Source organism: Chiloscyllium punctatum, chromosome 42 (genome assembly GCF_047496795.1).
Source record: "Chiloscyllium punctatum isolate Juve2018m chromosome 42, sChiPun1.3, whole genome shotgun sequence".
Classification (NCBI taxonomy): domain Eukaryota; kingdom Metazoa; phylum Chordata; class Chondrichthyes; order Orectolobiformes; family Hemiscylliidae; genus Chiloscyllium; species Chiloscyllium punctatum.
Genome location: NC_092780.1, coordinates 3,104,324 through 3,131,431, shown reverse-complemented (window position 1 = coordinate 3,131,431; position 27,108 = coordinate 3,104,324). Strand labels below are relative to the sequence as shown.

The window sequence follows — 27,108 nt, the reverse complement described above, 5'->3', positions numbered from 1 at the left end:
AACAAAGTGCCTTTTTTCGAAATGATGTTCTTCCCAATGTGTCACAAGGGTCTTTTGGGCTCCGTCGTCACAATAACCAATGAACATATGCAGACCAATCTTCACACTGTGCTTAAAATTTTATTTAAAAATAAGTTTTCTTTATGGTTATTACACTGTTGATTCTTCAGGAAAATATTTTATTGGTAACAGCAAAAGAGTAATCGGGTTTTAGTGCAGAGATCATACTGCTAAGAGACTGGTAGAGGCAGAGTATTTTATTTGTTCCTCACGGGACAGTAATCCCAGCAGACTGTCTCTGGGTGCTGCATATTCTCTAACATTGGGTAGTCCTGGCACAACACAGCAACTCAGGGCACTGCGGTAGATGCTCATGTCATGGGCATCATACCATTCATCTGTCTTCTCATCATAACACTCTACGTTGAACGTCGTTGTGAAACCATTGAAACCGCCCACAACAAACAACAGATCATCCACCACCTCAATTCCAAAATTACTCCGTGGATTAAACATAGTGGGTAAGGTACGCCAGGTGTTGGTGAGTGGGCTGTAGGCTTCAGCACTCCGGAGACGATTGGCTCCATCAAATCCTCCGACCTGCACGGAAATGGAAAAGACAGCTGTTCACTACAAAGATAACCATTCACTTCCTTTTGCTTTGAGTAATATAAAACAAGTACCCTGAGAAGGATGGAATAAGGATGGAATAATTGGGAATCAAACACTAGAGTCATAGAGATGTACAGCATGGAAACAGACCCTTTGGTCCAATCCATCCATGCCAACCAGATATCTCAACCCAATCTAGTCTCACCTGCCAGCACCTGGCCTATATCCCTCCAAACCCTTCCTATTCATATACCCATCCTTTTAAATGCTGCAATTGTACCAACCTCCACCACTTTGAGGAAATACTTCGTACAGAATCTCTTTGGGGAAAATCTGGTTTTGAGGTGCCCAATGCAGCATTTATGATTATGAAAAGATAGAGAAACATTCGAAGTTTTTGTGTCTTTTCAAAAGGAGAAAAACACATTTCCATAGTACCCCTTACAACTTGAGCATAGCTCACAATGTTTCCAGGGCTGGCAGTGCTTTTCATGCAACCACCACTCCCTGTGTAAAGAACCTACCTCTGACATCTCCCCTATACCTTCCTCCAATCACCTTAAAATTATGACCTCTTGTGACAGCCACTTCTGCACTGGGGAAAACGTCTCTGGCTATCTACTCCTTCCTATAATGAGGAACTAGAACTGTACAGAAAATTCCAAGTGGTTAACCAGGGTTTTATAGTGCTGCAGCAAAACTTTGTGGCTCTTAAACTCAATACACTATTTAAAGCCAAAACACCATACGCCTTCTTAACAACCCTATCAACTTGGGTGGCAACTTTGAGGGATCTATGTACATGGACCACAAGCTCCTCCTGTTCCTCTACACTGCCAAACATCCTGTCTTTAACCCTGTAGTCAGCATTCAGATTTGACCTTCCAAAATGAATCACTTCGCATTTATCCAAGTTGAATTCCATCGTCCACTTCTCAGCCCAACTCTGCATCCTGTCAATGTGTTGTAGCCTGCAACAGCCCTCAACACTATTTACAACACCACCGGCCTTTGTGTCATCAGTAAATTAAATAACCCACCCTTTCTGCTTCATTCAAGTCATTTATAAACATTACAAAGAGCAGAGGCCCAAGAACTGATCCCTGCGGGACACCACTGGTCACCGAACTCCAGACAGATTACTTTCTGTGCACTACCACCTGCTGTCTTCTTTCAGCCAACCAATTCAGTATCCAGACAGCCAAAGTTCCCCATATCCCATACCTCCTAATTTTCTGGATGACAGCAAAGCACTGTGTCAGTACAGTGCTAAAGTTTAGAGAGGATTTGAGGAAAAATATTTTCTGGAATCGAATGCATTGTTTGGGCGGGCATAGAGGCTGGAAACCTCACAGCTTTTTAAAAAAGGATATGGATGAGCACTTAATGTCATAACATTCAAGGCTATGGGCCAAGTACTGGAAATTGTAGGAATAGTGTAGATAGGTTGTCGTAGACTTAATGGACCAAAGGACCTATTTCGTGCTGTATGACTGACTCTATAAAGTATCATCTTGAGTGCTACCTGCTGAGACAAGGCTGACAGCTGAAAAGTAACAGGATGCAAAGAGAAGGAAAAGGCTGGAAAATCTGATTAATATAGATAGCTGCAGTTGAACAGCCAGCAATAGGGTGGCTTTAATATCCTGTGTTGTAATTTCTGTTTCTGTAATGTATAAAGATGGGTAGGCAGAGTCAAGATCAATCCAAGAGAATGGGCTTGTTCAGCTGTTCTTTACCTGGTGCCCACTTGTTATCAGTACTTTTAAAATGAACCTTTGTATTCAGAGTTACGTGTATTCTTGTTCGTTCATTCATTCACAGGACATGGGCATCGCTGACTAAGCCAACATTTATTGCTCATCCCTCATTGGGCTAAGTGCCCCATTTAAGCATTAACCACATTGCTGAGGGTCTGGAGTCATATGTAGAGCAGATCAGGTAAGGATGACAGTTACCTTCATTAAAGGAGATCAGTGAACCAGAAGGGTTACCAGTTAGTATTCTGGAATGAAGAGTATAAACTGATCGATTGGAAGAACAGGAGACTTAGTGAGTAGATTAGATTCCCAATAGTATTGAAACAGGCCCTTTGGCCCAACAAGTCCACACCAACTCTCTAAAGAGTAACCTACCAAGACCTAATCCCCTACCTTACATTTACTAAAGCACCTAACACTATGGGCAATTTAGCATGGCCAATTCACCTGACGTGCACACCTTTGGATTGTGGGAGGAAACCCACGGGGCGAATGTGCGAACTCAACACAGACAGTCGCCCGAGGCGGGAATCAAACCCGGGTCCCTGGCGCTGTGAGGCTACAATGCTAACCACCATGCCACCCCTGGATAATAATTGAAAAGTATTGTGGGTGATTCGGTAAAGGGGCAAAAAAAACACTCAGTTGTGCATGAAAGCACTTCTGGATATGAAAAAGAAGAACAAGGAGTATACAGAAGCTTCTGTGCATTTACCCCTTTGGCGTTCCTTATGCTTAATTGGGCTGAAGTCATTCCAGATTGTAGAATTCTGGTCTGGCTAATGCTGATAGCTTACCTTTTTTTAAAAAAAAAGTCTTTCTAGTGAACAGCTAACGGTGAAGTTTGTTGTCAGGACAAAGAAGTGATTTTTAATAGAGTATAGAGAGTTGGTTCTCAGAATTCAACTTAATTCAAGTGTTAATTCACTGTAGTCTTCACTTATGACTCTGGCCACAAGTACATCCATCCCTGCTTGTTTCTTCTGCCTTTAGTTGTTGACCTTAATCTGTAAACTTTATCCTACATTCCTTCCTTGAACTACTCACTGAATCCCTACTGAGGGAAGCAGGCTATTTGGCCCATCAAGTTCACACCAATCCTCCAAAGAGCATCCCACATAGCCTGCACATCCCTGGATACTATGGGCAATTTAGCATGGCCTATCCATCTATCCTGCACAGTTTTGGATTGTGGGAGGAAATTGAAGCACCGGAAGGAAACCCACGCAGACATGGGGAGAATGTGCAAACTCCACACCGGGTTGCTGGTGCTGTGAGGCAGTGGTTCTAACCACTAACTGAGCCACCATGCTGCCACTCTTCCTGCCATTGAAACCTTCTCAAGCCAGCTTTTTGAACTGTTCTTTAGACAGTTCTTCTGGTAATATCAGCTTAGTGCCCAGGCCACCCCAGGAAGCATTTTCAAATGCATGGTCAACAGTCCTTCTGTCCTTTCACTACAACATCCAGATTTTTGGCCTTCATCATGTGTCTTTAATGCTGCCAATATCTTTTTTGTTACACCTACTTGAACGCTAGGGACTGGAGTAAACATTAGCATCTGTTCTTAAGGAAATTTACAAGACAGGTGTCTGTTTGAGGTTCCTTTTGCTTGAAAATTTCTTTGTTAAGGAATGCCTCTGGAGAAACTTGGAGAAGATAGGACATATTGGAATAAAAAATAAACAAGGCATTTGGATAAGTTTACAAGTAATTCCAGCAACTTTACATTAACGTAAATCAATTAAAAAAACAATGTTTATTCTGTATGAAATGCTGCTCACCCATTTATTCCCATGTCCTTGTTGACTTCTCTTTAGTTTCCTGTGACTCTGTAATGGGGTTCGACTGAATGGTGAGAGTGCTGAACCAATGATTTGTCAAGAAGGAATCTGAAGGGACTGTCAACCTATCCACTCTGAAGGCAGAGATAGAAGCACTGTCTCTTGGACTGATGTCTGGGTGACAGACGTGCCTAGGAGCAAGATGAGGTGGTCCAACAACTCAGTGTCCCACACTGGCTTTATCCCTATTCACCAGTGGGACAAAGTGAGGACTGCAGATGCTGGAGATCAGAGTCAAAAGTGTGGTGTTGGAAAAGCACATCCAGTCAGGCAGCATTCAAGGAGCAGGAAGTCGTCGTTTCGAGCATAAGCTATTCATTGATGTAAAGTTTATGCTCAAAACATCGATTCTCCTGCTTCTCAGATGCTGCCTGACCGGCTGTGCTTTTCCAGCACCATATTTTTTGACCCTATTCCCCAGTGTCCATTTCAAAATCCCATTCTCCTCCAATATATGGCTCCACTTTCTCAATCTCTGTAACTTTATAGTAAGTCTATAGGTTAATGCCCATTTCTTTAGATTACTTGACAGCTGTGCCTTCAGTCATCTTGCCACACTAAGTCTGGAAGTTACTCTTTCTCCAAGCTACATTTACCCCACATCAGAAGTCTCCTTTAAACCTACTTGATCAAACTAATATTCTCTCAACTTCTAACACCAAACTGGAAAATTTCTTGGGATATTTTGTGATATTAAAGGTGCTCTACAGTTGCAAGCTGTGTCACTTACTGCGTATACGCATTCACCATAAGCTATAACGCCAACGCCGCTACGCCTGCTCCTCATAGGTGCTATGGTTGTCCATTGGTTGGTTTCAGGAGTGTAGAATTCGGCTGTGAACAAGCACTCATTACCATTGAATCCTCCGCAAATGTAAACCTGAGGTGAAGAGGAAAGCACAGCTAGATAGCCGTGAGCGGGAAGGATTATCTTAAAGAGAGATGTGGCACACCAGGTATTATTTAAACAGGAGATGATGAAGCTAGATTGAACCTTGGTGTGCCACACTTCGAAATAGAGCTCATCATTGAAACTTGAAGGTTAAGGGTACACAGTAAAAGCTTTTATAATAATGGAGGAATCAATTATTGTACTTTAATATTCATTTCAAAAACAGGGTAGGTGAAAATGAGCTATCTTTGTGAGGTAGCATATTTCCATACACACCAGGTATTAACCATTAATTATCATAAGTGATATTTGTAGTTATTTAAAAAGATGCTGCGGTCAAATATAACCAGCAATGATTAAAACAATTTGTTATAGACCCCACCACAGCCACCCTCAGCATCTATGCTAATTCCTAGATAGTCGGCTATGTTTAAGCTTTAGCAAGCTGCACTTAAATAGTTGAGGTTTGAATGTGAGGAGTTCTGTTCAGCTTTTTTTGGGGGGAATGATCAGTGAATGCTGATACAGCTTTCCCTCAAGACATTAAGTAGGTGAGGGTAGATTCTCAGAGGATAGCTGCATGCATTCTGGTACATGATTTATTCTGGAGCAGAATATCTGAAATGGGGAATTGCACAGAGATTGTGGAGAGTGGCTGATTCGATATTTTCTCATTCTACTCTTTCTTAAGTTATTGTACCTTATAGCCGATCCTCTCACAGTAAAAGCTGAACTTTAACTGCGGACGTTTAACTGTTTTCTGGAGACGGGTATCAATGAAACTTGCAGTACAAAATACCAGTGGGGGCCAGTTTACTGAGAGAATTTACTGATGGATGAACTCATGGTTATCTCCACTCCTTAACATCCGGCCATTAATGAGTGGGTGTCTGATGGACAGTTCACATTCCAGTTGATACCCATAAAAAGAATTCAAACTGCTCAAGTTAATCGACAAAATGACATGATTGGTAACTACTGTGGTAGTCAACCTTGCTGATTAGTAAGGTCCCAGGTGTATTCCCCCCTTCCCACAGTTTAGTCTCTAACTATGAATTTCCATCCCAGGATTAGCAGGAAAGTATAGCCAAGGCTCCCTCTCCTAATCTCTCACTGATTGTTCCTGTTGGAAATTTTGGAAAAGGAGGAAACCATTTATCAACCCCTACCATTCTCCACATAGCCCATAGCCCTGCAGTTCACAGTGCTAAAGGTGCAGATCCCGATACATTTTGAAAGAATTTAGGGTCTCTGACTCCATCACCAATTCAGGCAGCAAATTCCAGACTCTCTGAAACAAAATGTTTTCCTCACGTCCCATCTAATCCATCTGCCACTGAGCTTGAATCTATGACTCCTGGTTTTTGAACTCTCTGTCAAGGGAAGCAGGTTCCTCCTGTCTATCTCTACCCCTCAATTTTATACACCTCTATCATGTCACCCCTCAAGGAAAATAACTCCAACCTGTTGCACTTGCACGCCAAGATCTCTCACTTCCTCTGCCCCCTCTCAATATATCCATGCTTATTGTGTATTCCCTTTTACTATTTTACCTCCCTAAATGTAGAACCTCATACTTATAAGTGATTAACTGCATCTGCCACCGTCCTGCCCACTCTACCAACCCGTATGTGTCCTTTTGGAGCTATACAGCTATCCTCTAACTATCCACTGCATGACCAATTTTTGTGTCATCTGCAAATTTACCACATGTGCCCTGCACATTTAAACCCAATTCAATAATGTACAAAACAAATAGGAAGGGTCCCAACACAACCCCACGGAACACCACTTGAAACAGCTTTCCATTCGCAAGGGCAGCCATTGACCATTACCTTTTGTTTCCTGTTACTAAGCCCTGTTCAACCCCATTCAACCTATACCCCATAAGCTTTTTTTTTAACCAATCTGCCATGTGAAACCTTGTCAAATGCCTTATTAAAAGTTAGGTTAAGACTGACCTATGCGTTAACTCCATCTACCACTTGGCTGTGTAATATTTCCACTCCTCTTTGTGTGAGGAAGTATTTCCAAACATTACTCCTCGACAGCCCAGATCTGTTCCCAAGGCCATGGTCTTTTGTCCTGGTCTCTCCCACTGGAGGAACATTTCTCTTTATCCTTGCTACCAAATGATAAAACATTGTGTGATTTGGAGATGCTGATGTTGGACTGGGATGTACAAAGTTAAAAATCACACAATAACAGGTGATAGTCCAACAGGTTTGTTTGGAAGCACTGGCTTTTAAAGCACTGCTACAACCGCCTGATGAAGGAGCAGCGCTCCGAAAGCTAGTGCTTCCAAATAAACCTGTTGGACTATAACCTGGTGTTGTGTGATTTTTAACTTTAATTTTCTTAAACACCTCCATTCAATCAATTCAAGTCTCAAAGTGCAAGACAGCATCGAGCTTAAACTGAACCCACACTGCTAAAATTTCAGAACTCACACTCGGAATTCTGGGTTCACAAGATGCTCTATTTCTCTGTATTCTTGCTTCACTGAAATGCTAGATTAGAACATAGAACAGTACAGGCCCTTCCGCCCTCAATGTTATGCCAATTTTCTATCCTACTCTAAGATCAAATTAATCTAAATACCATACATTTTACTATCATCCATGTGCCTATCCAAGAGTCGATTAAACGTCCCTAATGTATCTGACTCTACTACCACCACTGACAGTGCATTCCACGCACCCACCACTCTGTGTAAAGAACCTACCTCCAATCACTTTAAAATTATGCCCTCTTGTGATAGCCGTTTCCACCATGGGAAAAAGCCTCTGGCTATCCACTCTATCTATGCCGCTCATCATCTTGTACATCTCTAGCAAGTCATCTCTCATCCTTCTCTGCTCCAATGAGAAAAGCCCTAGCTCTGTCAACTTTTCTTTATAAGACATGCCCTCCAGTCCAGGCAGTATCCTGGTAAATTCTCTCTAAAGCTTCCACATCCTTCCTATGATGAGGCAACTAGAACTGAACACAATATTCCAGGTGTGGTCTAACCAGGGTTTTATAGAGCTGCAGCATAACCTCGCAGCTCTTAAACTCAAACCCCTGCTAATGAAAGCCAACACACCATACACCTTCTTAATAACTCTATCAACTTGGATGGCAACTTTGACGGATCTAAGGATATGGACCCAAAGATCCCTCTGTTCCTCCACACTGCCAAGGAGGAGGAAAATCAGCTGGGGAAGGGGGTATGAGCAGGAGGGTGGGACTACTTAGGTATTCTTTCAAAGAGCCAGAATACACATGATGGGGTGAATGGCTACCACATTTCAGGATTCTGTGGTCACTAACTTTAGCCTGACTTTGAAGGTATTTGTTGAGTATTTCTGGTAATTTATTTGAGAATAAGTTTCAAAACAGTGGCTGTTTTAATAATTTAAAGTCCAGTTTGTCACCCACTACCTATTCCACATTTGTTGCCTTTTCATCTTTCCTGCAAGCTGTAACTTACATAAAGGCACGTCTTTCACCAGACCTCAGAGCCCCAGCCACACCTTGCCCAAGCTCTTATCCTTCAGGTGTGGATCTAGAATGTGTCAGAGGATGTTTCACTGATAGCTGACATCACAACAGATTCCAATTCCATTGTCCCACCATGTTCTCGTACACACACATATTGTAGGGTATCTCAGGAAGAACCTGGACTAATATTTCCCTAAATTTCCCAGTCTATTTATGCCAAAACTAATTGTAAATTACATTGTTATCTTGATTGATATCAAACTGAAGACAACTCAAGGCTTGGGACTCGAGCAATTATATATGGCATAGTGTCACACCAGGCACTGTATTTACCTCTGAAGGAGTTTGCAACTTGTGTTTTTAGAAAACTTTAAAATGAATAAAAATGGATGCTACTGCAGGTTCAGAATGAGAACTGAACCTTAATTTAAGCTGCAAGTATAGACATTGGCTCATTGAGGACTCATCTTGAAAGCCCTGTTGACGTATTCATTCTATCTACCAGTAAGTATCTATTATTCTTGGTACTTATCTCAAATCAACTCCAAGACAAAGCGGGGGGGTCCCTACAGAGCAGGCAGTGCTGGAGGGGTTATTAATGCTTTAACCCCATTGTTCAAGAAAGGATCAAGACAAAAGATGGAAAATTATAGGCCAATTAGCCTAACCTCGGTTGTTGGTAAAATTCTAGAATCCATCATTAAGGATGAGGTTTTTAAATTCTTAGAAGAGCAGAGTCTGATTAGAACAAGTCAACATGGATTTACTAAGGGGAGGTCATGCCTGACAAACTTGTTGGTATTCTTTGAAGAGGTGACAAGCAGGTTAGACCAGGGGAACCAGGTGGATGTGGTCTATCTAGACTTCCAAAAGGCCTTTGATAAGGTGCCACACGGGAGGCTGCTGAGCAAGGTGAGGGCCCATGGTGTTCAAGGTGAGCTACTGGGATGGATTGAGGATTGGCTGTCTGACAGAAGGCAGAGAGTTGGGATAAAAGGTTCTTTTTCAGAATGGCAGCCGGTGACGAGCGGTGTCCCGCAGGGTTCAGTGTTGGGGCCACAGCTGTTCGCATTATATATTAATGATCTGGATGAAGGGACTGGGGGCATTCTAGCGAAGTTTGCCGATGATACGAAGATAGGTGGACAGGCAGGTAATACTGAGGAAGTGGGGAGGCTGCAGAAGGATCTAGACAGTTTGGGAGACTGGTCCAGGAAATGGCTGATGGAATTCAATGTGAACAAATGCGAGGTCTTGCACTTTGGCAAAAAGAATAAAAGCACAGACTACTTTCTAAACGGTGAGAAAATTCGTAAAGCCAAAGTACAAAGGGATCTGGGAGTGCTAGTCGAGGATTCTCTAAAGGTCAACATGCAGGTTGAGTCTGTGATTAAGAAAGCGAATGCGATGTTGTCACTTATCTCAAGAGGGTTGGAATATAAAAGCACCGTTGTGCTACTGAGCCTTTATAAAGCTCTGGTTAGGCCCCATTTGGAGTACTATGTCCAGTTTTGGTCCCCACACCTCAGGAAGGACATACTGGAACTGGAACGTGTCCAGCGGAGATTCACACGGATGATCCCTGGAATGGTAGGTCTAACATATGAGGAACGGCTGAGGATCTTGGGATTGTATTCATTGGAGTTTAGAAGATTAAGGGGAGACTTAATAGAGATGTACAAGATAATACATGCTTGGAAAGGGTGGATGCCAGGAAATTGTTTCCGTTAGGCGAGGAGACTAGGACCCGTGGACACAGCCTTAGAATTAGAGGGGGTCAATTCAGAACAGAAATGCGGGGACATGTCTTCAGCCAGAGAGTGGTGGGCCTGTGGAATTCATTGCCGCAGAGTGCAGTGGAGGCCGGGACTCTAAATGACTTCAAGGCAGAGATTGATAGATTCTTGTTGTCTCGGGGAATTAAGGGCTACGGGGAGAATGCGGGTAAGTGGAGTTGAAGTGCCCAGCAGCCGTGATTGAATGGCGGAGTGGACTCGATGGGCCGAATGGCCTTACTTCCACTCCTATGTCTTATATACATATGAATAGGTCATTCAGCTCCTCAAGCCTGATCTGCCATTCAAAGGAACATTACTTTTGTATTTGTGTTTTGAACTCCATGTTTCCATCTGATTCCCTGCCTAACAAATGTACATTTAGTTCCATCTTAAAAGTATTCAATGACTCCATGCCACCATCTTGTGAGGCAGTGATTTCCAAAGTCACATAAACCTCAGAAAGAAAATAACTTCTCATCTGTGTCCGTAGTTCTAGACTCACTCACAAGAGGAAACACCTTTATGTTATTCTATATTTGTATAGTGATGGGAAAGTTAGAATATCTAAGCCAAAACTTTTCTAACCATCTCTGGAGATGGTTGATATTATATCAGGGAAAGTTCAGAATGTGGAGGGGGCTTTGGTTGGTTATAGTACAAGATTGTGTTTGTGTTTAGGTAATTTCTGGATCTGCAGATTGTTAAAGGAGCAGAAATGGCTTTTCATAGAGTGATGTGCTCTTCCTGTCAGATGTGGGAGATCAGGGACAATTTGAATGCAACTATATCTGCAGGAAGTATGTTTGCTTGTGAATCTTATTGGACCAGATTGATCAGCTGGAGTGGCAATTAGAGGTAGTGAGGAGTTTACAAGAGCAAGGGGATGTGATGGATGGCAGTTTCAGGAAGGTGGATACACTGCAGTTACAGTCAGGTGGATGGTTGACCACTAGAAATGGCAGGAGAGGTAGCTAGGGGTCGCCTGTGACTAATCCCATCTCAAACAGGTATCCCATTTTGTATACAATGGGGTGAATGGCCTTTTAGGAGAGTATAGCACTGACAACCAGGTTTCTGATAATGTGACTGGCTCTATTGCAATGAGGACTATGTCAGATTCCAAGCTATTGATTATAATAGGGAACTCCCTAGTTTGGAGCACAGACCGACATTTCTGCAGTCATCAGCGAGATATCAGGATGGTGTGTTGGCTCCCTGGGGCCAGGGTCAAGAATATTTCAAAGATGGTAAAGAATATTCTGAAAGGGGAGAATGACCAGCAGGAGCTTGTTGTGCACAGTGGTACCAATTACATGGGTAAGGAAAGGATGAGATTCTGTTTTAGAAATCTGTGTCCAATAGGAAACTAAGTTGGAGGTTAAAATGTAGATCCTTAGGGGTACTAATATCTGGGCTGCTACCAGTACTATAAACTAGTGAGAATGCGTGGCAGAGGAGCTAGTTCAAGGATTCACATTTTTGGACGACTGGAATCTTTTCAGGGGTAGAAATGACCTGTATAAGAGGGATGGGTTTCACCTGAATTGGGAGGGGACCAATATCAGGGATGGACCAATATCCAATCTCAGGGATAGACTGAACTGACAGTTTAATTTTCCGCAATATAGAGGCTACAGGAAGGATAGAAAAAGAGGAAAGTGAGCAGGGGGAGTGGAGTTTTTGGTTAGGCTGTACTTACGGAGGGTAGTCCTGGGTAGGAGGATATTCCTGGAAGATCATCCATTGAAGTTATATAGGTGGGACTGAGAAATAAGAAAGGAATGATCACCTTGTTGGGATTATACTATTAGGCCCCTCAATAATCAGCTGGAAATTGAGAAGTAAATACAAAAGGAGATCTCAGATAGCTGTAAGAATAATAGGGTTGTAATGGTAGGAGATTTTAACTTTCCAGGCACAGATTGGGACTGTCATAGTGTTAAGGGCTTGGAAGGGGAGGAATTTGTTCAGTGTGTACAATAATGTGGATGTATCTACTAGAGAAGGAGCAATAAGGCATGGCAGGTGACAAAGCTATCAGTAGGGGAGTACTATGGGGCAAGTGATCATAATTATATTAGTCTTAAAATAGTTATGGAAAGGGTAGAACTGATCAAAAAGTTAAAGTTCTCAATTTGAGTAAGATCAATTTTAATGGTACTGGACAGGAAGTTTCAAAAGTTGACTGAGAGAGGCTGTTCGCAGGTGAAGGGACAGTTGGAAAGTGGGAGGCCCTTAAAAATGACATAATGAGAGGTCAGAGACACTACATTCTTGTTGGTGTAAAGGCAAGGCAGAGAGGTGTAGGGAATGCTGGATGACTAGAGAAATGGAGGCTGTGGTCAAAAAAAGGAGGCAAGTGTCAGGTTTAGACTGCAGGGATCAAGTAAAACCCTAGATGATCATAAGGGCACTTTGAGTATATTTAAGAGGGCATTCAGGAGGGCAAAAGAGGGACATGATATAGCTGTGGCAAATAGGATTAAGGAGAATCCAAAGAGACTCTATAAGTACATGAAGGGCAAAAGAGTAACTAGGGAGAGAATAAGGCCTCTGAAAGGTCAATGTGCCCATCTATGTGTGGAACCACAGGAGATAGGTGAGAAACTAAAGAAATATTTTACATCAGTATTTCCTGTGGAGAAGGACATGAAAGCTTGAGAACTTGGGGAAATAAAGTGATGTCTTGAAAAGAGCTCATATTACAGAAGAGGAGTGCTTAAAATGCATCAAGGTAGATAAGTCCCCAGGACCTGATCAGGCTTGCCTTTATTGGTCAGTATAGGGATTGGGAGCTGAAAATGTGTTGCTGGAAAAGCACAGCAGGTCAGGCAGCATTCAAGGAGCAGGAGAATCGATGTTTCGGGCATGAGCCCTTCTTAAGGAATGAGGAAAGTGTGCCAAGCAGGCTAAGATAAAAGGTAGGGAGGAGGGACTTGGGGAAGGGGCATTGGAAATGCGATAGGTGGAAGGAGGTTAAGGTGAGGGTGATAGGCCAGAGTGGGGGTGGGGGCTGAGAGGTCAGGAAGAAGATTGCAGGTTAGGGAGGTGGTGCTGAGTTCAAGGGTTGGGACTGAGACAAGGTGGGGGGAGGGGAAATGAGAAAGCTGGAGAAATCTGAGTTCATCCCTTGTGGTTGGAGGGTTCCTAGGCGGAAGATGAGGCGCTCTTCCTCCAGCCATCGTGTTGCTTTGGTCTGGTGATGGAGGAGTCCAAGGACCTGCATGTCCTTGGTGGAGTGGGAGGGGGAGTTGAAGTGTTGAGCCACGGGGTGGTTGGATTGGTTGGTCCAGGTGTCCCAGAGGTGTTCTCTGAAACGTTCCGCAAGTAGACGGCCTGTCTCCCCAATATAGAAAGGGCCACATCGGGTGCAGCGGATGCAGTAAATGATGTGTGTGGAGGTGCAGGTGAATTTGTGGCGGATATGGAAGGAACCCTTGGGGCCTTGGAGGGAAGTGAGGGGGGAGGTGTGGGTGCAAGTTTTGCATTTCTTGCGGTTGCAGGGGAAGGTGCCAGGAGTTGAGGTTGAGTTGGTGGGGGGTGTGGACCTGACAAGGGAGTCACGGAGGGAGTGGTCTTTTTGGAACGCTGATTGGGGAGGGGAGGGGAGGGACCCCTGGTGGTGGGGTCCGTTTGAAGGTGGTGGAAATGACGACGGATGATGCGATGTATATGGAGGTTGGTGGGGTGGTAAGTGAGGACCAGTGGGGTTCTGTCCTGGTGGCGGTTGGAGGGGCGGGGCTCAAGGGCAGAGGAGCGGGAAGTGGAGGAGATGCGGTGGAGAGCATCGTCGATCACGTCTGGGGGGGAAATTGCGGTCTTTGAAGAAGGAAGCCATCTGCGTTGTTCGGTTGGAACTGGTCCTCCTGGGAGCAGATGCGGCGGAGATGAAGGAATTGGGAATATGGGATGGCGTTTTTACAGGGGGCAGGGTGGGAGGAGGTGTAGTCTAGGTAGCTGTGGGAGTCGGTCGGTTTATAGTAAATGTCCGTGTTGATTCGGTCACCCGAGATAGAAATGGAGAGGTCTAGGAAAAGGAGGGAGGAGTCTGAGACAGTCCAGGTAAATTTGAGGTCGGGGTGGAAGGTATGTGTAAAGTGGATGAACTGTTCAATCTCCTCGTGAGAGCACGAGGCAGTGCTGATACAGGAATTTCTCATAGGAATTGGGAAGTCATGTTGTGGCTGTACTGGACATTGGTGAGGCCACTTTTAAAATACTGTGTATAATTCTGGTACCATTCTTAGGAAAGATATTGTGAAACTTGAGAGGGTGCAGGAAAGATAAACAAGGATATTGCTGGAACTGGAGGGTTTGAGTGATAAGGAGAGGCTGAATAGGTTGGAGTTTCTTTCCCTGGAGCATCAGAGGATGAGGGGTGACCTTGTAAACGTTTATAAAATCATGAAAGGCATGGATAGCATGAATAGCGTAGGTCTTTGTCCTAGAGTGGAGAAGTTAAAAACTCGAGGGATTAGGTTTAAGGGGAAAGATTTTAAAAGGACATAAGGGGTAACTATTTCACACAGATCAAGGTGCATATATGAAAAGAGCCCGAGGCAGTGGTGGGGGTGAGTACAATTACAACATTTAAAAGGCATCTAGATAGGTATATGCACAAGAACGGTTGAGAAGGATATTAGCCAAATCCTGGAAAATAGGACTAGGTCAGTTTGGGATGTCTGGTCAATGCAGATGAGTTGGACTGAAGGGTTTGCCTCCATGATGTATGACTGTGTGAAGACCGAACGGGCCAAAGAGTCTGACTGTTGCTCAGTTATCTAATGCAGACATGTTGGCAATGTGGGTACTCATTTGTAGGGGAATGACTTTAATCTCACCTTCCATAGAACAGAAGGTGGCCATTCAGCACATTGAGTCTTTGCTGATACCCGAAAGAGCATCCCATCAGATCCCCATAACCCCACATTTATCATGGATAATCCACTTAGCCTGTTGAATCCCAGACACTATGGGGCAATTTAACATGGTCAATCCACCTAGTGTACACATCTCTGGACTGTGGGAGGAAACCACAGCACCTGGTTGAAGCCCACACAGCAAACTCCACACAGACGGTCGCCCAAGGCTGGAATTGAACCTGTGTCCCTAGTGCTGTGTGACAGCAGTGCTAAACACTGTGCCACCATGCTGCGCCCTCCTGATGGAAAAGACCATCAGCCTGAAAGATCAGGCAGCAAGTGTTTAGGAATAGGTCACAATTGTTGGGAATACTTTTGGAGCATTGGTTCTATAAATAATCTCTAATGTGTGCAGAGTGAAGTCTGCTGAAAGGGTCAGGGTGTCAATCATACACTTTGTGGGAGCATGACTATGTGATATCAATACACATTCAAAGTTTGTGAGAAGATTTGTAGCTCGGGTGCTCGTTGTTGTGGTTCTGTTCGCCAAGCTGGGAATTTGTGTTGCAGACGTTTCGTCCCCTGTCTAGGTGACATCCTCAGTGCTTGGGAGCCTCCTGTGAAGCGCTTTTGTGGCGTTTCCTCCGCCAGTTATAGTGGTTATAAAACTACAATAAATGCCGGAGGAAAGATCACAGAAGCGCTTCACAGGAGGCTCCCAAGCACTGAGGATGTCACCTAGACAGGGGACGAAACGTCTGCAACACAAATTCCCAGCTCGGCGAACAGAACCACAACATCAATACACATTATGCAGGGGATAATTGCAGCTTCATGCCAGGAATCGAATCCGCAAAAGGATGACATTCTGGACTAAATACTGATCTCCAATGTCTGGGACCTTGATTCACACCCAGACAAAGGACCAGAGACTCCTCGGTTTGTTGAGCCCCAGGCTTTTGTGAAATGAGTTTTAGCAATCTCAAACTAATTCCATTGGACATGTGGTTATATCTAGATACAGGGACACATGGGTACTGTCAACGACAATGAAGGACATAGGGAACTGTACCCTGCTTAGCCTGGGTGGGTTTATAAGCTGCCAGAATGCCTGAAGAGGGGTGTTTCACTTCTCAGCTCTAATGCTTTCATCCGCCTGAATAGAAAACAAAACTATGACACTCATGAAATACAAGGTGAACCCGTGCACCTCTGGCCTTGTGTATAGTTCTTGAGCTGGCAGAGGAAATAAACAAGGAGACTTGAACAAGATGCTATTTTCCAGGTCATTACTGCTCTAAAAACTTTTGACTCTTATAAGGGTCTGATTCCTTTATGTCAGCTATCCTCAGATATTGCACCTTGGTGACCATACACAATCCAGTATTGGTGTCTAAGAGAGTGGCACAAAGTGGGCAATATCAAATCAGCCGCTCATAGTCAATGGAAATAAAGAGATTGCTAAGAGGCAATTGATCTAGTTTTGCATCACTGTCTGAAGATGAAATTTTAGGCCATGTCCTGGAGAGAATCAATATCTGATGTAAGCTTCTGTCACCAAACCATTCTCAGATACAAGGACCAGAATCCTGAAACTAGATAATGTTCCTCAGAGATCAGGACAGAATAGTGATGGAATATCCTTATGATGTGAATGATGGAGAGGCCTGGGATATTTCAGGAAAATATCAGACAGTGGCAAGGGTGGCCAATTGCAGATGGATCATGTCCATGTTCCTGACTGTCTGCCAGTACAGAAACTGAGGCAGGAGTGAAGCTTTGCCATGGCAATGATGATAGTTTCTTAATAACCGACTGGGTGCTTGAAAGTAATATCAGCCAAAATTGGGACATTCTGCAGATTGAATGGGATAGCAGAGTCATCCACATTGAAACAGGAGTGAAAGGATTCTTGTGGTAATGACTCTACCTCTGGACGAGAAGGTTCTGGGTTCAACCCAACCAGCCCCAGTGTTGGGTGCCAGCTTGTCCCAAAAGGTTAATGAAGAATTTGAGGATCAGGACGAGGGGCTCATAGGACACATTAGTAGGTCCAGGTTCTGTGGCAGAACCTGTGTCGAATCAGGGATGATTCAGCGTCCAATGCAGGAGGCCACTCAGTCCATTGCGACCGTGCTGGCTCTTTCAAATCACTCCTAAGTGATCTCTGCACATGTAAGATTTTGGTTTAGAAGAAGGGTTATTAGACTCGAAATGTTAACTCTGATTCTCTCTCCACAGACCTACTGAGTTTTGCCAGCAATTTCTGTTTTAGTTTCATATTTTGGCTGTTTTAAGGCATAGTGGTAGTGTCCCTTCCTCTGGGCCAGGAGAAGCCCAGGTTGAAGTCCTACTTGTACAAGAGTTTGAATTAAAAAGAATATATAAACTGGGAGAGGAAGTGCATTTTGACCCATTCCCTGGTGTTGCCCAAGACCGTGAAACCAGAGGCTCCCAGGTTTGAGTCATTGAACAAGCTGCATCTTGGTGTTCATTAGGAGGGAATGTGAAGGGGAGCCTTTTCCTTTCTCATGCTCTGGCTGCTGCAAGCTTTTTCAAGACCTCAGCTACCCCCATCTCATCCTCATCCCTGGCCCCAAGCCCTAGCCCCATCTCCAGCCCCATCCCTGCACCCATCCCCCATTCCCATCTCCAGTCCAACCCCTGGCCCCTAGCCCTATTTGCATGCCCTCTCCTCACCCACCAGTCCCATCATCATCCCTGCCCCAACACCATGTGTGACCCCATCTACCACCCAATCCTCATCCCAGCCCCCAATGTGACCCCATCCCAACCCCATATCCTCATCTCCATTCCTGCCGCGCCTCCAGCCCATTCCCATTGCTTGACCCCCATCTCCAGCCTGGTTCCCATCCCGGTTATCACCTCCCTCCCCCTCCCCCCGCTGCCTTGGCCGTTCCCAACCCGCGACCTGCAGCCCTGCTGCCGGTACCTTGCCGTGGAGGGTGGTGGCACTGGCATCGCTTCGCTGTTCGTGCATGGGGGCGATGAGTGTCCACTGGTTAGTCTCGGGCTCGTACCGCTCGGCGGTGTTGAGGCGGACGTAGCCGTCGAATCCGCCCATGGCGTAGATGAAGCAGTCGAGCACCGTGACACTGACATAGCAGCGGCGGGAGTGCATGGGCGCCACTTGCTGCCAACTCTTCTTGACCGGGTCAAAGCGCTTGACACTGTTGAAGTAATCGACACTGTCGAAGCCTCCGATAATGTAAACGAAGCCGTTCAGGTAGGCGGCTCCATGGTAGGCACGGGGACTCTCCTCCTCACAGGTCACATTCACCCAGCGGTCCGCCCGGGCATCGTAAGCCTCGATGGCGTTGGTGGGACTGCCCCCACTCCAGCCCCCGATGGCGAACAGGATGGAGTACGGCAGCCGGGGTCTGGTCAACGGGTTACGGAAATCCGAGTTGGAAGGTCCGTTCATGTTCAGGTCGTACATGGCCTTCAGCGCGTTGATGATGATGGGCTTGCAGTCATCGTTATCCTTCACGTAGTCGTTGTTCTTCACGTTATTCATAAAGTATTCGGCATTCATAAGGGCCAGTCTGACCTGCCAGAGAGGGAGGGGGTGGTCAGAGTGATCAAAACCCGCGACCCCTACCTTACTGCACAGCCCTCTCCGGCGCCACATAAATGCACACCAACAGAAATTACTGGAGAAACTCAGCAGGTCTGGCAGCTCTGTGGAGAGAGAGAAAAACACAGTTAACATTTCGGGAATGTTGAAAGAAGATGTGACGGGCACGTTTCTTTCACACAGTGATAGGAGCCTGGATCGCGCTGCCTGGGGCTGGTGGTGGAGGCAGATACGATAGGGGCATTTAAAGGACTTTGAGATAAGCACATCAATATGCAAAGAATGGAGGGATATAGACCAAGGGCAAGCGGAATGGATTAGTTTGATTTTGCATCCTGTTCAGCACAACATTGTGGGCCGATGGGTCTAACCCTGTGCTGTACAATTCTCTGTTCTGTGAGTCCAGTGACCCTTCTTCAGAACTGAGCACACTGGTCACTGGACTCAAAACAATAACTTTTTTTATTCATTCACAGGATGTGGGCATCACTGGTTAGACCATCATTTGTTTATTGGCCATCCCTGATTATTCAGAGGGCAATTAAGAGTCAACCCTATTGCTATGGATCTGGAGTCAGATGTAGGCCAGACCAGGTAAGGATGGCAGATTTCCTTCCCTAAAGGACATTAATGAGACAGGTGGGTGTTTATATAACAAAGGTTTCATTAACTCTGTTTCGCCCTTCACAGATGCTACCAAACCTGCTGAGTTTCTCCAGTAATTTCTTTTTTGTTGTTTCTGGCAACATCAAAAGAGAGAATAACAGAGATAATGTTTAGAGTCCGGTGACCCTTCTTCAGAACTGAGCAGACTGGGTCACTGGACTCAAAACGTTAAGTCAGTTTTATTCATTCAGAGGATGTGGGCTTTATTGGCTAGACAATCATTTATTGCCCAGAGGGCAGTTAAGAGGCAACCCCATTGCCGTGGGACTGGAGTGACATATAGGCCAGACCAAGGCAGATTTCCTTCCTTGAAGGACATTAGTGAATCATAGAGTTAGCACGGAAACAGACCCTTCGGTCCAACTTGATGGGCTTTTTCCTGAAAATCAACATTAGTTTCATTAATTCTGTTTCTCTCTTCACAGACAGTGCCAGACCTGCCAAGCTTCTCCAGCACATTCTGTTTGTGTGTGTTTCAGATCACCAGCATCAAAGATTCTTTTGTTTTCAGTGTCACATAAATGTGACAACATGAACTGAGATGCCTTGGGCAAAGGCATCACTCTGCCTGGACCAAAGGCTCTAATTTAGGCTTTTTGCTGATCCCAGATGAAGGGAGGTTTTAGTTTGAACCATGTGGTAGACCTCATTGTCCCAGAACCCTCCCCCAGAAAGTGGGGATAGAACCAGTTCATGTTCATTTGTCAATGGTCCCTGCAGGAATGCACATGTCAGGCCTGGGGTCGGGGATAACCTGCCTCTGGGTTTCTCTCTGCTTCCCCCGAACATTCACCAATCCAGGGAATTGTGAGTCTTAGGAATGACCTCCTGCAAAAGGAAGTGGATGCAGAATTTTCTGCAGATAGATTCTTTATGACTAAGGGGATAAAAGATTATCAGGGATACGCAACAGTGTACAGTTGAGGTTAAAATCAGATCAATCATGAACTTATTAAATGGTGGAGTATGCTTGATGTGCTGAATGGCCTACTCTTGTTCCTGTCTATAGCCTCAACCCCAAGGAATGATCATGGGTGGAATGCAGGGGTAGTGGAAACAAGCCTGGCCCCATTGTGGAATGGGTGGGGGGACAGTAAAATACATAAGTAGCAAGGCTGATCCAAGGTTTTGATAACTAGGTCAGTTAATGCATGGGATGGAAATTTAAACAGTAAAGGTGAATTACAGCTTGTGTTCACAGGAGTTGAGTTGATGGGTTACTGGAGACGCTTACTGGAAACACAGTTAATGATATTGGCACATCCTAGGTAATGAGGAACAGTTACCACAAAGGCTCAATGGGAAAAGGCCATTCTCTCAGGTGCTTCCATCAAAGAACACTGAGGGATTGGAATCCTTGTAAAAGCCGGCGGTCTGTGGGTAACCACAGACATTTTACATGGAATCCATTGTGAATATAACCTACAATTATAGGGGTAGTGCTTGAGGAAACTCAGTGTCACAGACTTGACCAAAATAAAACAATTGTATTTCACTTTTAAGTGATGTCAAAATTGACATTACTTCGGTAAAATTTTATCAATAAAACCTGCACTGAGAGAAACATGTATGATGATAAGATTCTTCTACCCATTTATAATCAATCTGCAGAGATTAAATACAAAGACTTGGAGTCACAAAATGCCATGAAGTGGTTAATTCTTTTTCCCCCAGCTCCCTCTGAGCCAGCTGTCAGAGTGAACAGGATGTCTGACACTCCTCTTGTTTTGTTCCCTTTACCCCCACACTACCACCTCACTGTGGTAGAGCTAATATGAAGTGGTTAATAGGCTCCAGCTCCAGTAATCGCTATTTAGGATTAGATTGTTCCCATTGGTGAATTCTTCATCCACACAGCACCAGCTACTTCCTTGTGAGGAAGACAGCAATATATCCTCATGAAGAAGACTCTTTTAACCTCCATTAGGGAATGACTTGTATTATGCCATTATCATGGATGCCAAGATTGCAAGGGAAAATAACAATCTTGATTTTTAACACAACAAAATCTTGAAGTTAAATGCTAATTATGTGTTGTGGTCTTACCCAGTACTTCAGCTGCGTGCTTTCCCGTTTATCGTCAGATTGATGGCTGCTTTCTAAGTGGACCAAGGCTTACCAGCAATTAGTCCCATTGTAGGGCTGATAGAACCAACAAAACAGAACAGGGGTAGTCCCAGTTGTGATAGGACTCAAGCTCAGGTGTAAGTGAAGGGACAATATGCTAATTAATGCTTCCCACCAGTCTCTCTTTAACAACAAAAATATTTAACTGATACAAATGAAAGATACATCTAGCTCCTAATGTACCTTGGGCAGCAGTATGACAATGCACTTTTTCCTGAGGTCTGGGTCTTGGGCAATCCACTTGAGAATGGCATCAAATACTACATCTTCTTGTTTCACATTCAATTCATCCTTTTCAATGATGTCTCTGAGCTCAAAGGCTGACAGCTCTAGGAACTCCTCACTCACCTTCACTATCTCCTCAAAATGGTGTAGGATATACATGTAGGCTTTATGTCGGAGTTCTGGGCAGAAGTAGTAGTCTGCAAATTTGCAAATCCCGATGCAGTTTTCAAGGCATAACTGAGATTCAAGGAATTCACAACAAGCTCTGACAATTCCCAGGACATTGAACTGATCTGCAGCAGCCAGGAGTCTCTCAACATTTTCCACAGTGACTGGGACTGTCCGAGTGTATGCATATTCTATGATGAGCTTCATCATGTCGGGGGATACCCCTGGAATGTTGTACACTTTCTTTTCTATGCTGTTCCAGCCGCTAGTAAATAGAGCCCTGCACAGCAAAGGACACAGAAAGCTTAGAAAAATAAGAGCATACTTCTACCTAAACGTTCCATCTGTCTCACCTTGTAGCTGCTCTGTAGTAATCCAACTGAGAACAGTTTGGCATAAGTACATTTGAAATAAAAAAGGCTGAGATATAATCTTAATCCTACACGAGGATTTAAATCCACAATAAACTTCAAATGATGTTCCCTGCTTCGGCATCATTTGGTTCTGATTTTTTTTAAAGGAATAACTTCAGTAGGCATTCTATTCTAGTCTCCCTGCTAATGGAAGGATGTCATGAAAATTGAAAGAGTTCAGAAATTATTTCCAAGGATATTGCCAGGATTGGGCTGTAGAGAGAGGCTGAATAGGCTTGGGGCTATTTTCCCTGGAACATCGGAGGCTAGGGGTGACTTTATGGAGGTTTTTTAAATCATGAGGGGGCATGGACATGATAAATAGACAAGGTCTATTCCCAGGGTGGGGGAGTCCAAAGCTAGAGGGCATAGCTTTTAGGTGAGAGGGGAAAGATTTAAAAAGAACATAAAGGGCAACATTTTCATACATTGGGTGGTACGTGCAGGGAATGAACTGCCAGAGGAAATGGTGGAGGCTGGTACAATTACAACATGTAAAAGGTATTTGGAAGGGTATATGACTAGGAAGGGTTTGGAGGGATGTGGGCCAAATATTGGCAAATGGGATTAGATTTATTTAGAATATCTGGTGGACATGGATAAGTTAGATTGAAGAGTCTGTTTACATGCTGTATAACTCTATGATTCTATTGTTTCCCATTTTCTTGATGGTGCACAGTTCTATCAGCACCAACTGCTCTTCATTAGTACCTCTGCATTACTGCAGCTACAAGCATCTACATCTAATGCAGTAACTCATCAAAACTTCTTGGACAAGTATCTTCTGAGGCAGTAACTGCTCCCACTAAAAAGGACAAGGGCAGCAGATACATGGGAATACCACCCCCAGCAAGTTTCCCTCCAGGCCATCTTGACATGTTCCTTCAGTACTGCTCATTCAAAGTCCCTCCCTAACAGTATCATGGATGTCCATACACCTCAAGGACTGCAGTGGTTTTAAAGGCAGCTCATTACCAGGGTAAGGAGATTAAGGATGGGCAATAAATATTGGCCCAGTCAACTGTGTCACGTCCCATGAAATAATAAAAAAAGAACACCTTGCATTTAGTGGTGTCCAAAATTCCTTTAGAAGGCCATTATGAAACAATATTAGATTAGATTAGATTAGATTACTTACAGTGTGGAAACAGGCCCTTCGGCCCAACAAGTCCACACCGCCCCTCCGAAGCGTAACCCACCCATACCCCTACATCTACATTTACCCCTTACCTAACACTATGGGCAATTTAGCATGGCCAATTCACCTGGCCTGCACATCTTTGGACTGTGGGAGGAAACCGGAGCACCCGGAGGAAACCCACGCAGACACGGGGAGAACGTGCAAACTCCACACAGTCAGTCGCCTGAGGCCCATGGAAATATTGAAGTTGGATCAATGAGGGAGGCCATAAAAGACAGGAGCAGAAACAGCCCATTGAGTCTGCTCTGCCCATTCAACCATGGTTCCCTACAGTGTGGAAACAGGCCCTTCAGCCCAACAAGTCCATACCAACCCTCCAAAGGGTACCCCACCCAAACCCATTCCCCATTATTCTACATTTAACCCCGACTAATGCACCAAACCTACATATCCTTGAACATTATGGGCAATTTAGCATGACCAAGTCACTCTAACTCACACATCTTTGGAACAAAGAGAGGTTTTGGGAGGGAATTCTGGAACTTGGAACACAGAGAGCTGAAGGCATGACCACCAATGGTAGTCTAAAGAATTTGAAATATTGGGCAGCATCAGTGGATAGAAAGAGTTAATGTTCCGGATTCTGATGAAAGGTCATGAACCTGAGATGTTAGCAGGTCATTTCTCTGCATTCACGGAGCTTCTGAACACTTTGAGAACTTTGTGTCTTTTATTTCAGATTTCCAGCAGGTGTAGTGTTTTTGCGATTCCCTGGGGGCGGGGGGGGGGGGGGAGTTGTTGGCAGAAAACGGGTTGGGGGAAGAGGGCAGAATTGGAGGAAAGTGGAGTACTCCGGTGGCTGTATGGTGGCAGAAAGTACCGCAGGTTAGGGGTGGCGAGGCCCATTCGAAAGGTTTGAGTACAAAGATTCGAATTTCAAGCCGAGCACTGGGGCAGCGACTATTGAATGCTGGGTACGTGCGGAGTTATCAGTTGGCGCTGAGTGGCTCCTGGCCAGGGATAGTCGGATACTCTGGCGAAGTGTCTGGTTCGGGAACAACATGTGAGAAAGAAATAGCAGGTGGCCAAGGATGGATGCTTTGCAGGATAAGAGGTGGCAGCGTAGGCTCGAGTAGAAACCAAAGTAGGCGAATGTGAGGACTGCGGGTGCAGGAGATCAGAGTCAAGATCAGAGTGGTGCTGGAAAAGCACAGCAGGTCAGGCAGCGTCCGAGGAGCAGGAAAATCAACCTTTCAGGCAGGAGCCCATCAGAAAAGCGTTCATTCCCGATGAAGGGCTTTTGCTGGAAACGTTGATTTCCCTGTCCCTCGGATGCTGCCTGAACTGCTGTGCTTTTCCAGCACCACTCTGATCTAGAAACCAAAGCAGGAGAATCTTTGGCTAGGACTAGCAAATACAATGTTGCAGAGTTTTAGCAAAATCCCACTCCTTTTGACTTGGCAAGGAATAATATAGTGTGATTGTGAAGGTTACAAAGTTATGTATTCTGATTAACACCCTGTCATAGAGCTCCCTCCTGTAATCGTGTTCCATTTAAAATATTGCACCTTACCCAGTGGATTAATTCTGAATTTCACTTTACATTTTGAATTTGTTGAGTTTCACATTTTGGGGGTGAGCTATTTTTGTGAGCCTTCCTTTCAGAGCGGTTCCTATAGGGACTAGAGCACACATGGGGTGGCCGGGGCTGAGGAAGGAGTCTCTTTGCTGCAGTTACTGACCGAAAGTAGGAGCTACAGCTGCATAGGATGTTCTTGTGGGCGTTAAAGTCAATGCCGTTCACCCTGATGAGCACGTCGCAGAGTTTTCCCTCAAGTCGAAGCTCATTGAAGATAGTACATGCCATGGCGCTCATCTTCCTCTCCATGGTGCTCTGCCTCAGCTGCCGAGTTGAGGTTGAGGGTTCCTCCATAATGAAGCTTTCAAAGCAGAAGCGACTGAAGAACTTTTCCCAGTGAGCTTGGTGGAGGTGCTCAATGTGTGAGCTGTGGTTGTCACGATTTGTGTTTTCAGCGGCGCCGCTCAGGGTTCCAGAACCTGGGCAATTGTAACATCACTAAAGGCAAGCTCCCCAGCGACTTCCATTTGGTGACATGGACAATGCACGGTCCTTGCCTTCGTTTAGTGAGAAGTCATTCAGTATCCAGTGGGCCACAGAGTTAGTACTAACACCCGCTTACATTCTCTGCCAGACCCCGCCGACTTACTCCCTGCTCCTGTCAACTCACATGATGGATCTGTGACTGCCTTTGGTTTGTATGTAACCTAATTATTGACTGTTCTCATAACGTAAAAAATGAGGCTGTGCGTTTCAAAATGACATAACAAAAGACAATATTTGTAAGCTTACAGGCTGTCGGTAACTAACTTCAAATCGTCCAAAAACAAGCCACAGATCGCAAGAAACCGGCCAGGGAATTTTCACGTGATAAATCGTCAATCCTATCCCTAGCATATCCCTAATATTCCTTTCTTTGCCACACTTGTGGAACTGTTGTAGATAAATGTTCCCAAGAGTGAGATCGTTTTTCTTTCTCTATCTCTCTGCGTCAGACCTGCTGAGTTTCTTCAGCGCTTTTTCTGCTTTTCCTGAAAGCTGTGGTGCCAGTCCCTGGGGCTGGATCTTTTCCCTGGAAAATATCACCAGAAGCTACACCCTGAAGGGGTCTCCACTCTCCAAATCCACCACTGGAAGCACTTACAGATTGATATACAATGTGTCTGGCTATAGTTAAGGACTTGCCTTCTGAGCTCAGCAGCTCCTGGAGGGAACACAGTTTCAGGGAGGGTTACTATCACCTGTGTCACAGGCCTCATCCCCTCACATCATCCTCTCTAGTTTATTAACATTTACAAGCGGAATGGGAAAGAATCATAGAATCCCTACAGTGTGGAAACAGACCCTTCGGCCCAACAGGTTCACACTGACCCTCTGAAGAGCAACCCACCCAGACCCACTCCCCCACCCCACTATTTTACACTTACCCCTGACTAATGCACCTAACCTAAACACCCTGAACACTTGGACAATTTAGCATGGCCAACTCACCTGACCTGCACATCTTTAGACTGTGGGAGGAAGCCAGAGCACTCGGAGGAAACCCACACAAACACAGGGAGACAAACTCCACACAGTTGCCCGAGGCTGGAATTGGACCCGGCTCCCTGACGCTGTGAGCAACAGGGTCAACCACTGAACCACCTTGCCTCCCAATAGACAACACCAGTATAGATAAATCTGATTAAGACCATTAGGCATAGGGGCAGGAGTAGACCATTCAGCCTCGAGTCGCTCCACCATTCAGTGAGATCATGACTGATCTGATAATCCGCAACTCCATCTCCCAGCCTTGTCCCCATAACCCTTGATTTCCTTACTGATTAAAAATCTGTCTGTCTCATAATGACCCAGCCTCAACAGCCCTCTGCAGTAAAGAATTCCACAGATTCATTACTATCAAAGAGAAGACATTCCTCCTTAACTCTGTCTTAAAAGTATGGTCCCTCATTCTGAGATG

The 27,108-nt window shown here is 44.8% G+C and overlaps 2 protein-coding genes across 2 annotated transcripts in view; one reads left to right on the top strand and one right to left on the bottom strand.

Annotated features, from left to right (window-relative positions):
• The window catches only part of klhl11 (kelch-like family member 11), a 68,230-nt gene that overhangs the window by 12,889 nt on the left and 28,233 nt on the right, over window positions 1-27,108 (top strand). The window contains exon 2 of the mRNA XM_072561202.1: window positions 19,306-19,423. Coding sequence (XP_072417303.1) covers window positions 19,306-19,423 — 118 coding nt within the window. The remainder of the gene's footprint in view (window positions 1-19,305; window positions 19,424-27,108) is intronic.
• Window positions 36-22,240, bottom strand: LOC140465640 (kelch-like protein 10). Its single transcript, XM_072561205.1, has 4 exons — window positions 21,806-22,240; window positions 18,185-18,802; window positions 4,947-5,096; window positions 36-600 (listed from the first exon to the last, which is right to left on the bottom strand). Exons 1-4 carry the CDS (start codon window positions 22,223-22,225, stop codon window positions 223-225), a joined length of 1,566 nt encoding a protein of 521 aa, XP_072417306.1. The 5' UTR covers window positions 22,226-22,240; the 3' UTR covers window positions 36-222.

Bases quoted from the DNA above. Each gene is read 5' to 3' on its own strand.
- LOC140465640 (XM_072561205.1), bottom strand. From the start codon at position 22,225: ATGATGAAGCTCATCATAGAATATGCATACACTCGGACAGTCCCAGTC. The intron at 5,097-18,184 runs GTACCGGCAGCA...TCTTCACCTCAG, and splicing joins CCACCACCCTCCACGGCAAG to GTTTACATTTGCGGAGGATT. The intron at 601-4,946 runs GTAAGTGACACA...ATTTCCGTGCAG, and splicing joins ATGGTGAATGCGTATACGCA to GTCGGAGGATTTGATGGAGC.